This window comes from Pyrgilauda ruficollis, unplaced genomic scaffold (genome assembly GCF_017590135.1).
Source record: "Pyrgilauda ruficollis isolate IOZ18807 unplaced genomic scaffold, ASM1759013v1 scaffold35, whole genome shotgun sequence".
In the NCBI taxonomy this organism is placed as follows: Eukaryota; Metazoa; Chordata; class Aves; order Passeriformes; family Passeridae; genus Pyrgilauda; species Pyrgilauda ruficollis.
The window spans coordinates 4,462,853-4,478,374 of NW_024524934.1; the positions used below are offsets into that span (position 1 = coordinate 4,462,853).

Consider the following 15,522-nt stretch of genomic DNA (forward strand, 5'->3'; position numbering starts at 1 on the left):
TACTTTAGAAGGTCACACAGAGTAGTACCAGCACAGAGAACAGCAAGAAGCTGCTATTGCCATTGTGTTACCATTTTATGCTTATTTCTTTATCTTAAGTAGTCCTGACTAGGGTTGGCATGAGCTGAAGTTTTTTCATCCACATCTAGATGCACTTGGTGCTTTCTTCCTAGGGTAGTTTAAAAGACAAGACTTGTTCAACCTTGCCCTTTCCAAAGGTTCAGATCTACTGGTCTACCCCTGCTATTCCTAATGTGAAGGGCTGAAGTGCTGGTTTTACAACCACTGGCTTGTGCTTGTTTCTTTGAGAGCTGGCCCTAGTGACCTGGCTACACTGCATCCTTCTGCTACTCTTCAGTGTCCTTACAGCTGCTGTTTGACTCTAGGCTCTCAAAGCACTCAGCTGAAGCAGCCATGACTTTTGGGAGATGAAGCTGTAACCTCTGCAAGCAGTAAAACTAGTTTTGCATCTTGGCAACAGAGTTTTCAGCAGGCTCTGGTCCCACTAGCGTGGTGGCATACTATGATGGCCCCAGCAGTGTCATTAACCAAAACAGGCTTTAAGATATCAGCCTGAATAATCTGATCCCATCACTATCCTACAGCCTGGATCCTAAATTTGGTCCTAAATTTGGGGCTTTCACTACTTGAGTAGTAACCCGAGGATCTGGCTGTAGGAGTGTGACAAGGCTTGGTCTGCACTGCTGCTTCTTATTGTGATCCAGAGTTCACACTGGTGAATGGAAAGGGATGCCTTGTGCCATGTTGCTCCCACTCCTAAGTTCCGAGGTGAGCCTTCCAGTAATTCCTACATAAATGCCTAAATTCCTTGCTTGTATTCCCAACTACCTGGCCCAACATGATGATGCAACCTGGTCTACCAAGGTGCTTGATGTGAAGCAGACCCAAGAATCGAGATGAGCTGCCCGCACTGCAGTTGCTCCTGTGCACTGAATTCGGCAAAGCCAGTGGAACAGCGCTGAGAACTCTCACCCTCAGGGCACGGCATCTCCTTTGGGATGGGTGTTGACCTATTTAGGCTCCTTCATCTGCATCTCCAAGCATTTTGCAGCTCAGAGAGAACATTTGAAATAGGAAGAGGATGAGATGGGATGTCTCTCTCTGGTTTAAGGTGTGTCCAAACTATGACAGTAATGGTTGATTTTTCTTTTCTTTTTTTTTTTTTTAATCTCATGTTTTGGATGGATTCATTGCTCTCTTAAGTTCAAGCTTCTAAGCATTTAAGCTTTGTCAGCACTGTGAAGTGGATGTGTAGAAACGCTTGTTTTGCTACATTTCCTCACTCTTCATGTGTGTTGGCAGAAGGCTCTCTTGGTGTCCCCTCTAACTGTAAAAAATTAAGAGTCTTTTTCATCCAAGTATCTTTGCTAGATTATTTACAGAGTGCATTTCTATATCTTATTGTTGCGTCTCCACATAAAGCTTGAAGGTGAGTGTTGAGCACTTCAGAAGGCATGGATAAAGGAAAAATCAGGGCTCCTTACTTAGTAAAAATTGCCATAATGTTGTATGCACTTACATTTGGTTTTAACTCTTTTATTGGAAAAGTCTGAACCCCAAAAGGGTGTTTTAATGATGGGTATGGGAGAGCAGAAACAGATGTTACACTGCTTAAATACCTTCTACACCTGCACTCATCTATCCCTTCATATGAAGCACTTTAGCATTTGAGAAGCTCAGTGTGCTCCAGCTTGATAACCTGTGAACTGCCTAAGGTGAAAACTTTGGACTTTACTAATGGTCTTTCCATCTGTAGTCAGTAGAAATGTTTGGAGACCACATCTGGGACAGAAATGACATTTTCTGACTTTGGACAGCCCATCTCCTGCCACTTCCTGCACTGCTGGGTCAATTAAACATGTTTGACCTTAAACCTCCTGGAGGTCTGAAGTCCATTTGGTTTCTGTAACAGATGTGTAATTGGGTTATCCTAAAATTACCTTTTGGAAGGTAGGTAGCTGACCTTGGCAGGTTTCCTTTACCCTTCCCACTTCATGTTTTTTAAAGTGCTATTAATCCAGATATTTATTTTCTTCCTTTCAGTGCAAATATATATAGCAAAATTTTCAACCTATTCATTTCCTTGACACTTCTGAGCCAGAACAACAAGATGTAGGTGCTGAGGTGCAAAAACTATGCATCAATACCCAGAAAAAGAAATGGGAAATAGAAAAGTTCTGGTTAAGGACAATTGCTTTATGCATTTTAAGCTTTAAATAGGGTTTAATATTAAACTGACTATAATCCCTGCTATTTATGCTGCATATCTTTCAGAGGATGCTGCTGTGCCAAGTGCTTGTTTACCTGCACATTCTGTGCCAGTGCAGTGGCCCAACCAAGGGCTACAGCTAATTCATGTCAAGGCTGCGTAAAGCCAGAAAAAAGGATGTCCTTTGTGGGTAGAAATGGGCAGAGGAGCTGTGTGTGCTTACCCTGGCCTGGGGACAGCCCATCCTGCTATTGGTAAGGTGTGCTGAGGTTAGCTGGAGCACCCAGGGACAGGTCCTGCTTTTATAGGCAGTAGAAATGTGTCTAAGAGAGTAATGCACTGGAAAATAGACTTTTCTAGGAACAGCTGAGAGCTATTGGCTATTTTCAATCTGAAAGAAAACTTATTTTTGAGATCCTGAGATTTGTTTTTGAGATTTTGATTTCTCTATTGTCTCTCCCCTGTTTTCAACCATCATGTTCCAAGTGAAAACAATCTGATAATCAAACGAGGACTTGATGGGCAAGTACAAATTTTGAACAAGTGAGTTCTCTACTTCAATATTACCTTTGTTCAAAAGCCCACATTTTTATAGATGGGGGGGTAAAAAAACTGCATGGAAACTTTACACCAATACCAGGGAAGGTGTTGTATAAAGTTATGGAGATTGTTTTTGAATCTGATGTGACTGCCCTAAAATGCTTCTGAAAAAGCTGGAGAACAAAAGCAGCCTCACATCACCAGTTACCAGCCCAGTTTGATTCCTTAAGGAAAAATGGAGACAGCCTGATAGTAAAATTTGTTTATTTACAGTGTTATGTATTACAGGAAAATCAGTTTAAAAAGTCAATACTTCTCTTTCTTCAAAGTTGCGGCATTTTGAAGATGTTAAGACATATCTGAAGAATTTTAAACATACCTGATTCCAGCCTCCCTGGCTGATCTGGATCTGCAAGGTCTGAGACCATCTGGTTTTTTCCTTTTTTTTTTTTTTTTTTTTTTTTTTTTTTTTTCCCCAGCCCTTTGAATTTCAAGTAAGGCATTTATTTATTTCCTTTTCTTTTGAATGAGGTTTCAACAGAACCAAAGACAGTATCTGTGGGTTTGATTGCCATAGTAAACTTTAACACTTAGCACAGCTGACGCTTTCCACCTTGATAGTCAAATGCATGCTTTGCCATCAAAAGATTATGGACTCCACTCGGCCTAAAATCCATGCTGGGCCACGCAACCCTTGTGTTGCCAGCCTTAGATGAATGGTCCAGCTCATTGCCTTGTTCACTGTCTTGTCAGCTCTTTCAGATTCCTCTGCCTTTACCCTGGCTTCCAGTATTAAGCTGATTTCTACAGAGCTCTGAAGCTCTCCTTTTACTCAGGGCTGTGTAAAACACCTTCAGTCAAACCCTCTAATTTCTTACACTTTGTGATTTTTATGGTATCAATCAGAAATGCCTGTAAAGGTTCTGGAAGGGCCAGTGAGAAATAGCATACGCATACAGTGTCCAGGCTTTGTGAACGCAGGGTTCTTGGGTGTTTTTGTTTGGGTTTTTTCTTTTGGGTTGCTGCTTTCCCCCTTATTGAGTGTTAGAGAAAACAAAACACTGACTTTCAGTAAGTGAGGCTTTGTGACCAACTTCATGAAGAGGGGAGCAAATGTGAATATGCACCAGTTAGATCTAGGTTGGTGTGGTGGTGTAAAAGTGTCTGAATATTGCAGTTATTTTGGTCACCCGGCTCACGATGATGAAGTTCAGCAGTCAGGCTGCTAAGAGGTACTGCTTCTGCTGTAGCTTTTTGGGAATTTCTGTTTTCTACTGGAGCAGAAAAGTTTTGTCCACATTGCACCACTGCAATGGAACTGGCTGGAAACAGATGGCATTCAATGGGACACTCAAGCACACAGTCAAGCAGAACTCTGACACAAGACACCCTTCTTCATGACATTTTCTCCTCTTGCTTTTGCTGGGCAACCCCATCTGCTCTTCTTCCCCTACTGTACCACTTCCTCAGCCTTTCCTTCCTATCCATGAGCCCTCAGGGCTGCGGTCTCTCGGGCTGCTCCTGGTGAGGCTGGCTGCCCTGTGTCCACGCTGCTCCCTGGGATAAACCTTCCTCCTGCCTTTATGCCTGCAGTCTTCAAGAGCCCCTGACGGCAGATCATCTAAATGGGGATATCTGGAGGAGACAACTGACCCTCTAGAGATGGAGAAGAATTGGACAGCAGGATTTGGAGAGCCTCCTCTGCATGCGTGCCTTCGTGGCTGCTTGGGCCCTCTGTGCTGGCTGGGTGTGTGTTTTGGCCTCCTCCCGCCCTGGGACTCTGAAAGGTGACAGGAGTGAGAGGACATATTTTCTTTACAGAACTGCTTCACTCCAAGGGACTTGCTGGGCTGGAGTGACTCCAAAAGTTGGTTTTTTTGAGAGAATTTTACACACAAGAATGGAAAAGATCAGAACTACTTCACTGTGAGGAAAAAAAGTCTGTGTTTAGTAGAGGAAAATAAGTGGGTTAAATGAGAAAAGGGTGAGGGCAGACCCATTAAGTTAACCTTGGGTTTTCTTCATTTCTCACCATTTAAGTGGGGGTAAATGCAGTGAACTGAAGCAACAAAAATGGTGATGGACTGTTGGGAGACAGCTTTATAACTACAGACAGCAGATATCTCCTTACTTCCCCTCCAACAGTTTTGCCTCAGTCCTGTCTGTTTCTCCAGCCAAAGACCAGTCTGAGTAAGGGCCACCTGCCATGGGGTTCCTGTATAACCTGCTTGGCTTGCTGCTGAACTTGCGTCTCAAATTTTCTGCATCTTCCAGTCTATTAATATGTGGCATGACAGTTTGCTTTGAATTAGCAGTGCTTGTATAGGATTAGCTTTATACACATTTACACTCAATGGATTTATCTGCCTTAAGTTGGCACGACCCTATTTCTTTCAAAATCCATTTACCTGGAATCTCCTGTTAAGTTAGCTTGTGGGCTTGTTTTTCTCTATGTTCAGAATACCATCCTGGGCAGTGCCAGGGGCTATAAGCCCAGCCCCCTGAAACAAAGCTTCTGCCAGCCTTCCTGGCATTTGAATCAGGTGGCACTTATGTAAAAGTGAGTGTGGAGCCACAACTGCCTGAAAACTATGGGATGGTGCACCTGGGCTCTGCCCTCTGTCACGTCCTTCCCCAGGGCTCCTACAGGATCAAAGGGCACCTCACTAGTGTGCTTTGGGGAATTGCTGAGAAGAAGAAAAGAGGGGTATGGTGATGGAAGAGGTCCAGTTCTCACCTTTCCTGCCACCCCTCCTTTATTTTCCTGTCCTTGTCCACAGTTCAGCTGGATGTAGTGGGTGCACTGTGAAGCCTTGCCTCTCTTGCATGCACAGAAAATGCTCCCCGCGTTAGTCTGAACAGAGTCCTAACCTTTTGAAGGCATTGATGGATTTATCCATCAAGTGTTTCATAAGGCGTTTTTGTGTCAGCATTAGAGATCATATGAGAAAGATCTTGGCTTTCCTTGTTCTGATGTTGATCTTTGACAAGACAAGTAGTTCTACTCATTTTGTTAAAACCTAAATAGCAGTACATTAATAAGTGTCTGGTACAAAGAACTGATAAATGTAATCAAATAGGTTTTAAGCTAAAGCTTGTAATTCAGTCTTTTTTCTTCTTTTTCTCTTTAGAAAAAACATAGGAAACAGTATACTTATTGTGCTTTCTTATTATTCTGCAATCCATTGGCAGCAGCAAAGTAGTCCTTATGGAAACCATTCTTGATTTCTGTTGCGACAGGGGTTTCCTTTACAGCTGTTCTTGAAGGTGCTTTCCGGTATGTCTATAAAAGCAAAATCCAAAATAAACATTTGGATCCATTCAGTGCCCGCCAAAACACTACTTATGGTTAACTGTAAATGGAGCTTGTCTGCTGTTTGATGCAGATGTATGTATATTTGCTTCAGACTACATTAGGAGTATAGTAGCCTTTTCACTGCTGTGGGTGATGTTACTTTACTAGCCTTACCATAATACTTCTCAGTGTCAAGAGATTTCAAGCCTTGTACACTAAAAGCTTTATGTATGCAGGCAGGCTAGAGCACTCCCTGCTAAAAGACGTTGAAGTAAACAGGCAAAGACAGAACTCTATTTTTTTTTCCCTAAGGAGGAGCAAGACTCAAAAATTTGCCCACCAAAGCAAATTCAGATCTCTTATGTACTGAATGCAGTATGTGATCTGCTATACAAGTGCAGAAGAGTTGAGCTGCAATGATGAGGTCATCACTACTAAGTAATTCTCTCTTTCTGTCAGACATGACTATATCTGTTATTATTAAGTGATGTATATATTTTAAGACTAACATATTTTAAGCACTGATGATCATCCTACATCTGAGTCCACCTAGACTGCTATCCAACAAGTTCTGTTTTCCCCATCTTTGTCAGAGAGCTCTCAGAAGACTGCTTACCTTAATGTAGAAGTTGATGAAGAGGATGACCAGTGTGGCCATGTAGGAGGACTGGAACATGAGACAGCCAAATGGGAATCCACATGGCTTCACAGCTGCGCTGAGTGTGTGCACAATAGTGAGCAGAAACTGGATCTGTGGAGAGAAGATAATGCAGGCTCATTTGCTGAGAAAGAGTCAGTGCTAGCTAAATCAGACACAGCAATGTCCCCTAGTCCTGCTCCCTGAAAGTTTGAGTACTCTTGAAAAGCATCCCTTTATAACCTCTGAATGTGTTGTGAGGATCAAGTTAAAATGGTGCTCTTGTGAAATTCAATAAAACCCTAAGGTGTCAGAGGTTTCTTAAATTAAGTTTATAGGCCTAATTGACAAAAGGGAAGCTTTTATGTTTTTTCTCTCAGATTTAGTAGGTGTTGTTCTATCTTCCAGTCCTTGTGACAGGTACAGTTGTTGTCTCTGTTGCTGGGCAGAAAATGGAGGAAACTCTGAAGATTCCTGGCAATAGCCTTAGAAGTCTGAACAGAAAATGCACAACTCAGGTCCAAGGAGTTCAGATAGGTTATCACTTGCATTAATAGAGTTAACAAAGAAAAATGAGACAGAGAAGGAATTGCAGAGACTTGTCTATATTTAGAACTGTGAGCCACAGCCCACACTAGTGCACCTGATTCTCCTCAGCCAGATAAGCGTGCCCTCAAACCAGCGTACTGAAGTGCATTTCCAGCAAGGAAGTGTGTTTCACCTGCAGGGACGGTCTCAGCTCAGAGAAGCAGTTTTTGCTAAGCAAATTTCCACACAGGCATTTTAAAGCTCACTGCAAACATCTGAATTTCCAAATAACATGAACAGGCCCCAAGAAAAAAAAAGGTAAAAGGAACTTTATTTCATATCAAGCCTTATATCTTGTTGATAGAAACTTTTGATGTGGCTCAGCTCCTCAGGTACACCAACAGGAGGAACACACTTTTAGAAGTCAGTCAATTTCTGTATTGCCTAAAGTTTGTTTACATAGTTTTGCATTTTGTAGTTGTACCACTGTGTTGTGGGTTATCCTGGCTTGGCTGCCAGCTGCCCGCCCAGCAGCTCTCTCCCTACTCCCTGGTAGAGGAGGGGAAGAAAATAAGATGAAAAGAATTTGCGGATTGAGATAAAGGTAGGGAGGGTAATTGATAAAACTTACCTATTGCTGTTATAAGCACAATAGACTTAACTTGAGGAAGATTAGTTTCAAGTACTGCCAATTAATAACACAGAAGGATAGCAAGAAATAAAATTAAAACCACCTTCCTCTAAGCCCCTGCTTCTTCTCAGGTTTAACTTCACTTCTGAACTTCAGACCTCTGCTTCCTTCCACGTGGTGCAGGGGGATGGAGTTTGTAGTCAGCCCCTACGGCTTTGGCTTTGCTGCTCCTTTCTCCTCACACTCTTTCCCTGCTTCAGTGTGGGGTCCCTCCCATGGGAGAGAGTTCCAATGTGGGTATTTCCCATGAGCTGCAGTTCTTCACAAGTTGCCCCAGCATGGGTCCCTTCCACAGCATGCAGTCCTTCAGGAACAGGGTTTTCCTATGTGGGTCCCCAAGGGCTCTCACAGATTCTGCCAGCAAACCTGCTCCAGGGTGGGATCCTCTCTCCTTGGGTCCCTAGGAGCCTATTTCCCCATGGGCTGTATCTTCCTTCAGGGCAGACATGTCCATTGCTGCAGCATGAGGTCCTCCATGGGCTGCAGGTGGATCTCTGCTCCCCTCTGGACCTCCGTGGGCTGCAGGGGAACAGCTTCACCAGCATCTTCACCACAGGCTGCGGGGGAGCTTTTGGTGCTAATTCCCTCTTTCTCTTCTGATCTGGGTACTTGCAGGGCTTCTCACATTTCCTGTCTCCTCTCTGAGCTGCTATGTTGTTTTTCACCCTTAAATAAATATGATATCATGGAGGTGCTCCATCAGCTTTGCTGATGCGCTCAGCTTTGGCCAGCAGGGGAGGTCTGTCTTGGAGCTGGCTCTGTCAGACATTTTTGTGACTTTTAAATCAGTTTTTTCTACAATTAAGGAGCAGTAATTTTCTATGCAATTGTTAAAAATTAATATAATTTTGTGGATTAAAGCGTTTCTATTATTTCTTTTCTACAGAAAACATTTCCGAACATAGTTTCCTCTATTAAATTATATCAAGCTGCACTAGTGACTTATGCTGTATGATAGTTTAGTTATACTTCAATTCTAACTGGCTTAATGTTTACCTGTAGTTCATTTAGTCCTCTCTCGCAATTTGAATGATTTCTGGTAGTTAAAAATGAGATACTTACCAGTTGTGCCTGAGTGAGGTATTTCTTCCACCAGAGATATTTGCGCATGGAAGGGATGACTGACAGTCCATAGTAAGAATACATAAGCACGTGGATAAAGCTATTCAAAGTGGGTCCAAAGAAGCCTACAAAAATCCATTAGGGAAAAAATAATTAAGTACCAACTGCTAAAAAGTGAGGGAGGATATTATTGCTTGTGATATTGCTTCTATATTGAATCTCTTGCGAATGATAAGTATTCCTTCCATGCTTTTTTCCTTGCTAAAGACATTCCTGATGTGTAGAGGTGCTCTCCTAGGGACAACTGAAAAACCAAATGATACTTCCTAGAGGGTTGTTCTCATGCTGAATTTTGTGTTTTATCTGATATTTTTCTTCTCCTCCACTTTTTCCTATTCTGTAGTTTACAGGATATTTTTCCCCCTCTCCTAAAGTTCTTCTGAGTCTCTCCATTATTCCTGTAAGCTTTAAACACTGCTGTGGATAGCTTTGCTGCTAGTATGCAGCTTAGGACCCTGGGAGACTCCTGTATTTCTGCTCTCTGATGCAGTAGCAAGGGCTTTACTCTGAACTAAACCAGCCTTTTGTGCCTGTGTTTGATCACCACTCTTGTTTTCTTCATTGGCTCTTCTGCCAGATGCACATTTATAGAATTTCATCCCAGATAATACCTTGCTGCTCTTATTAGTTACATTTAGTGAACACTAATTCTAGAGGAAATGAATTATCCTCTGTACTTTGCAGACTATGGAGAAGCAGCAGCACTACTCTCTGCTGTGTGCTTGCGTGTTTGACAGCAGTGCTACAACTACAAGAGGGACTTAGCAGTTGTTCTCATTTTGCCACTGATTAATTACTTAGTTACTGGTTTAATTACAGTAGTCCAGTGCTATTGTAAAGTGTGGGGACCACACATTAGAAAGCTCAAACCCCCACTGATTTGTTTACTCCTCTAGAAGTAGCTCCTAATCTCTATGAAATCTCTGATCCCTGCTTCTACCTCTAACGGTGATTTACTTTGATTTTGTGCTGTCCACAGTAAGTGCCAACAAATGTGAATTCTGCTTTTAGCTCTGAAAAAGACCTGCGACAAGTTTCGTTACAAAATGTTAAAACGGGCTGAGGTGACTCACTCTAATAGGTTGCAAGAAAACTGGGATTTTTCTCAACTTTGAAAGCAGTTCCACAGGAAGCCTCTAGTTGTGTGAAGCCCTGGAAAAGTGTGCCTGTTGTGAGACAGCTGAAGTAGTTCTCTGCTGTTTGGACTTCTAATACAAATTCCAAGTGACCAGCCTGTGGCATCGTAGACCCCTTCCTAACAGGGAAGATGATGACAGCTACTGCAACCTTCTGAGAGCGTACTCTCATATGAAACAGAACAAACTCAAACTGGTATTTTAATTAGTGACTAACTAAGTAAAGTATCTTGCTAAAGCAGAGATTGATGTATATGAGAGTTGAGCCTGTAAAAGGGCCATTGATTTAATTTGTTGTGATTGATCAAGGCTTTACCAGGGTCCTGACTTCTTCCTGCATCTGCTTTTGGAGTAGGTCTTGTATATGCTTGCTCCTCTGTGCTACTCAGTACTGTGATGCTTCAAAGTGGTTTAAAGAGAAGTAAATACATGAGTTTGTGACAGCTTAGTGAAAAATCTAGGGCCTCACAGGCAGGTATTTTTGTCCTGAACTTTTAACCATACTTTTAACTTTCCTGTGTTCTGCAGGTGCTCTGAAAGGCTCAGAACCCTAAAGGTGCCCTCATATTGCACAGTGGCACAATTCCTTTGTATGGTGACGTGATTCCTCCCCAGCTGCAGCTGACTTAGACCCAGGGTGATGAAGCAAACAAAGACTTACTCTGCCCACAAGGTATCCAGTTCAGAACACACCACCAAATGTTAAACATAGTGGCATGATGATACACGTGAAGGAAGGTGATCTGGTTGCTTTTCTTTCTCAGTACAAAGAAGATAGTGTCCATGAATTCAATTACTTTGGAAAAATAATACCACCACAGCACCTTGGCTACCTGTACAAGCAAGAACAAAGGAGCAGGAGATCAATATCTGTCCATACAATTGCTTAAATATTACTGTACTTCTTCACTCCCTAGCGTGTGACTTCCCAGAAGGCATTAATATGCTATTAAAGAAGAAGCACAAGCTCTGTCTTCAATTTTATTTTGCTTTTCAATGAGTTTTCAAAAGTAGTTTTATAAAAAATGTCTTTTAGGAATTTGTAATATATAATTATCAAAATATAATTTAAGAAATGTAGCACTTGAGGAAGGCTTTTCTAATTGTTTTGTTGGGTTTTTTTTCCAAAGGTGCAGTTTTGTGGGTGGGTTTTTGCTTCATTTTGTGATAGTTCAGTTTTTTTACTGAACAATCTACCATTTTCTCGACACTGAACAGATTTTGCTGCCAGATTCTTCTTTTGAAGAAATCTAAATTTGATACTCAGTGCAATGAAATCTGCCCTCCTCTAGAGTAGAGATATTTTATCAGAGCTCAGGATATGTCCTAGGACAGTCATAAAGACAGTTAAAACAGAAAGGGTGCTGAGGGCTGAGCTGCTTTTGTCTCTCACCCGGATATCGGCCTCCCCTGCACTGTGGAGGTTCTGGCACTGCAAGTTGTAGCCGCCTTCCCATGTGGCAAGGATGAGCTGGAACAGAAAACAAGGAATTATGTTCATGAACAGATGGAATGGTTTTTTCCCCCTGCAGTTGTTCTGTCCTCATTGGTGGGTATCCATTCCTTCCATGAACTGATGCTCTTGAACCAGATGACTTGCTAATATCTTATATTTTGAAAGGGGAAAGATATCAGTTAAGCTGGAGATATGAAATGATGCATTTCTTCTCTTTCTCTGGCTTTAGAGCCTTCAAGGCATCCATTAAAATCTCTCATTATTTAATGCACCTCCAAATCCTCACTCCAAAGAAAACACTGGAATAGTCTATCTTTGTCCTGAAGCAGTATGAACAGAGCTTAACACAGCTACTTGTGCAAAGCTGCCCCTGAGAAAAATTCCCTGTTTGCCAAGCAAACAGAAGGCAAATGCAAAGTAGTGCAATGGGAGAAATATTTCCTAATGCCATACGTGTCTCTATAAGCCACTGTTAAATGCTGGAGGAAGTGAAGGAGAGCAAGCACAGTGCTGAATGGAGGCGTGAATAGCACACAAGCAATTTTTTAGATACTGCACATGTCACATGGGGAAGCAGACAGAGCAATGAAATATCAGAGTGCCACATTGGGATGGAGCAGGTTTCTAGAAAACCATATGGTAGTTTTCAGTATGGAATATTTTTATAGTAACAGCCACCTAAAGCACTCAGCAGCCCTTTTGGAAGAGGGAGCATCATCTCTTGCTTATAAATGTCATGCAGAAGCCATTGATTTTTAAAAGGTCTTGCTTATTCTCAAGTAAGCACAAAGTGGGTTTGGGGACAAACTGAGCAACTCGTGTTCTGGTGTCTTTCTCACCCTCTAGAGACACTGTAGAGAGTGAAGGTGGGAGAAATGCATTCAAGTGTTATGCTGTAAGCAGAATTGCAAGATGCTGAGGGAAGTGAGTTGTTTTCAGCTCTGGAGCAGTATTCACAGGGATGATGTGTGTCAGCACACAAGTTTTCCCTCTAGTTCACAATGAAAAGAACTGTTCTGTGTTGAATCTGTCATAGTCCATACAGAAGAGAAGCAGAGACATTCTCAGTGATCAAACCAAATTAATTCCTAGAGTAAATACATAAAAAAATTATTATTGATAACATCCAGAGAATTAGAAAGTATTATTATAAATTCACATTAAAATGCACTGAAACCAGGAGTACCATGGTCTTCTACTATTTTTCTTCTGAATTCAAACTGTCATTGTCCCTGTAATATGAACTTAGCTGTTTTAGGTGGCCAAAACAGCCCATAGAAATTGCAGAGAAAGATGACAATACAGTTAATGAGTGTTTTATAGACAAATGATATGTAGCAATTCAGGCAAACATATTCTTTTACATTTTTCTGCTTTGCTGACAAAACTTGACCTCAAAATTTTCTGCTGCAGTAGGTAAAATGTTGGTTCACAGAAATCTGCTGGGAAAATATTCAATTTTCAATATTTCGATTAGTCTCTTTTACAACTGTTCTGATTTGTATATGATTAGAGTGGAATGATTTTTGAAAAATCTTTTGTGTGTTGTCTCCTTGTGTATTAAAGGTCAGGAGCGAGGGCCGGTCGATTGCCCAGCAGCTCCTGGGTAAAGCCCTGAGGGAGGAAGGTGGTGTCCTCACCATGTGTCAGGGGCTGCAGTACTTCATGGAGATACTTTGGGGATATTTTTGGTCTGGATTAATTGATACTGGTTTTTTGTTTGCCTTTTTAAACCATCTGCTAAGTAGTAGAGTGAGCCTTGCCAAAGAACTCTGTTATGCTTTTACTTCTATATTAAACTTGTTTTTGATGATACCTTTGCTAGTGATTTAAGCAACCTTAAAACACACATTCACCAAAAATTGGTGTAGTCAGCAGGTTTGCAAGCACTGACTACTAACAAAAGCATTGAAGAAATCCAAATCCTAAGTTCTCAGACAAATGGCTCAGGATGAGTGGTGTGATTAGAAAGCTGTGGAGGAACACTAAGTTGCTAGGGGATGTATAAAGGCTGGGAAAAAGAAAGTGATCATTTGCAAAGTGTTAGCCTTTCCAGAAGCTGCCTGCCACTATAGAAAAGATAATATTAAAGACAAACATGGACTGAAAACTGAGATGGAAAGGAACTGAATTACTACTGTGCTTCAAAATAGAACAGCTCCAGGAGGAACAGAAAGAAAAAAAAGTCGACGGAAAAAGTGGACCTAATGCTTATGCAGGCTCCAAATCCTCCAGACATTGTGCAGATTAGTAAACTAATTGCATCTCCAGAAGACCTGGAGGGTAAGAGATGGAATGGTCCTTGGGATAAAAATACCAGAGTTCTGCACCTGGGATACAGCAACCCTGGATGTATGGACAGCCCAGGGAATGAGAGGCTGGAATGCAGCCCCATGGAAAGGGACCTGGGGGTCCTGGTCGATGGCAAGTTGAACACGAGCCAGCAGTGCCCTGGCAGCCAGAAGGGCCAACCCTGTCCTGGGGGGCATCAGGCACAGCACGGCCAGCGGGCAAGGGAAGGGATTGTCCTGCTCTGCTCTGAGCTGGGGCAGCCTCACCTCCAGTGCTGGGGGCAGATTTGGGAGGCACAATATGAAAAAGATGTCAAGCTGTTAGAAAGCATCCAAAGGAGAGTAACAAAGATGGTGAAGGGCCTTGAGGGGAAGCCTTACAAGGAGAGACTGAGGTCACTTGGTCTGTTCAGACTGGAGCAGAGGAGGTTGAGGGAAGACCTCACTGCAGTTACAGCTTCCTCATGAAGGGAAGAGGAGAGGCAGGCACTGATCGCTTCTCCATGATGACCAGTGACAAGACCAAGGGAGCAGTGACAATCTGTGTCAAGGGACGTTTAGGTTGAATATCAATAATAATGTTCTCACCCAGAGGGTGATTGGGCACTGGAAGGGGCTCCCTGGGGAAGTGGTCACAGCACCAGGCCCAACAGAGCTCAAGAAGTGTTTGGACAATGCTCTCAGGCACATGGTGTGACTGCTGGGGTGTCATGTGCAGGGCCAGGAGTTGGAGTCAATCATCCTGATGGGTGTTTTCCAACTTGACATAATTTATGAAGCTTTCCTGCCAGTGCTGAACAGGTGAGCTCAGTAGTATCTCAAGGTTTTGGGTTTATTTTTTTCAAGTACTTCATTCAAAGGTTCCGTGTATGAAAATGACAGGAAAAAATCCTTAGAGGCTCATAAAGAAAATATTTCTTTTCAACGTCACAATTTTTTAATTTAGGCAATTAGGTAATCTGCAACTCCTTACAAATAGTCAGCATGCAAATGGGAAGTAAGCTTTGGAGTTAGAATACCACTCTGTTTGACTGCATGGTTTAATTTAATTTTTTTTTTTCATTCTTCCATGATTTAAAAAATGCCAGATTTTACAAATCATTCTGTTTGCTTATTCCCCAGTCATTTTACTTCGCAGAAGAGTTTCCTCTGGTTTGTGTCTGCAATTCAAAAGCCAGCAGCTTGGACTGGAGATCTTCTTTGACTTTTTTTAACCTCAGTCTTTCACATCAGATTTTCTGTAGCTTAACATTCATATTCTCCATTGTAGGTGCCTAACATACTGCTGTGTCTCCTTTAAGGAAAAAAAAATCACTTTGAGTTTTGACTCCTCTGCTTTGCAAGATAACATTCAAGATTTCTGGCTAACTTCTTAATTTAAAAAAAAAAAAAAAAAAAAAAAAAAAAAGAAAAGGAAAGGGTGGAAATTTGGAAAGCAGCAAGTAATTTTTATGGGATCCTGGTGATCCTAGGCCATGACTTTCCTGTTGGCTCTCAATGAGGTGGAAGACAAGCAGCTCACTCAATAGTGCAAAATGAGCCAGAAGCCAGATGCATATCTGGAACAGAATATGCCAGCACCTTGACACATTTTGG

The 15,522-nt window shown here is 42.0% G+C and overlaps 1 protein-coding gene across 1 annotated transcript in view; it reads right to left on the reverse strand.

Moving 5' to 3' along the window:
* Window positions 1-5,895: 5,895 nt before the first annotated feature.
* The window catches only part of ELOVL2 (ELOVL fatty acid elongase 2), a 48,977-nt gene continuing 39,350 nt past the window's right edge, over window positions 5,896-15,522 (reverse strand). The window contains exons 4-8 of the mRNA XM_041475413.1: window positions 11,573-11,650; window positions 10,841-11,012; window positions 8,984-9,108; window positions 6,682-6,816; window positions 5,896-6,053 (exon numbers count right to left, since the gene is read on the reverse strand). Of these exons, the coding sequence (XP_041331347.1) occupies window positions 5,925-6,053; window positions 6,682-6,816; window positions 8,984-9,108; window positions 10,841-11,012; window positions 11,573-11,650 (639 nt within the window). The 3' untranslated portion in view covers window positions 5,896-5,924. The remainder of the gene's footprint in view (window positions 6,054-6,681; window positions 6,817-8,983; window positions 9,109-10,840; window positions 11,013-11,572; window positions 11,651-15,522) is intronic.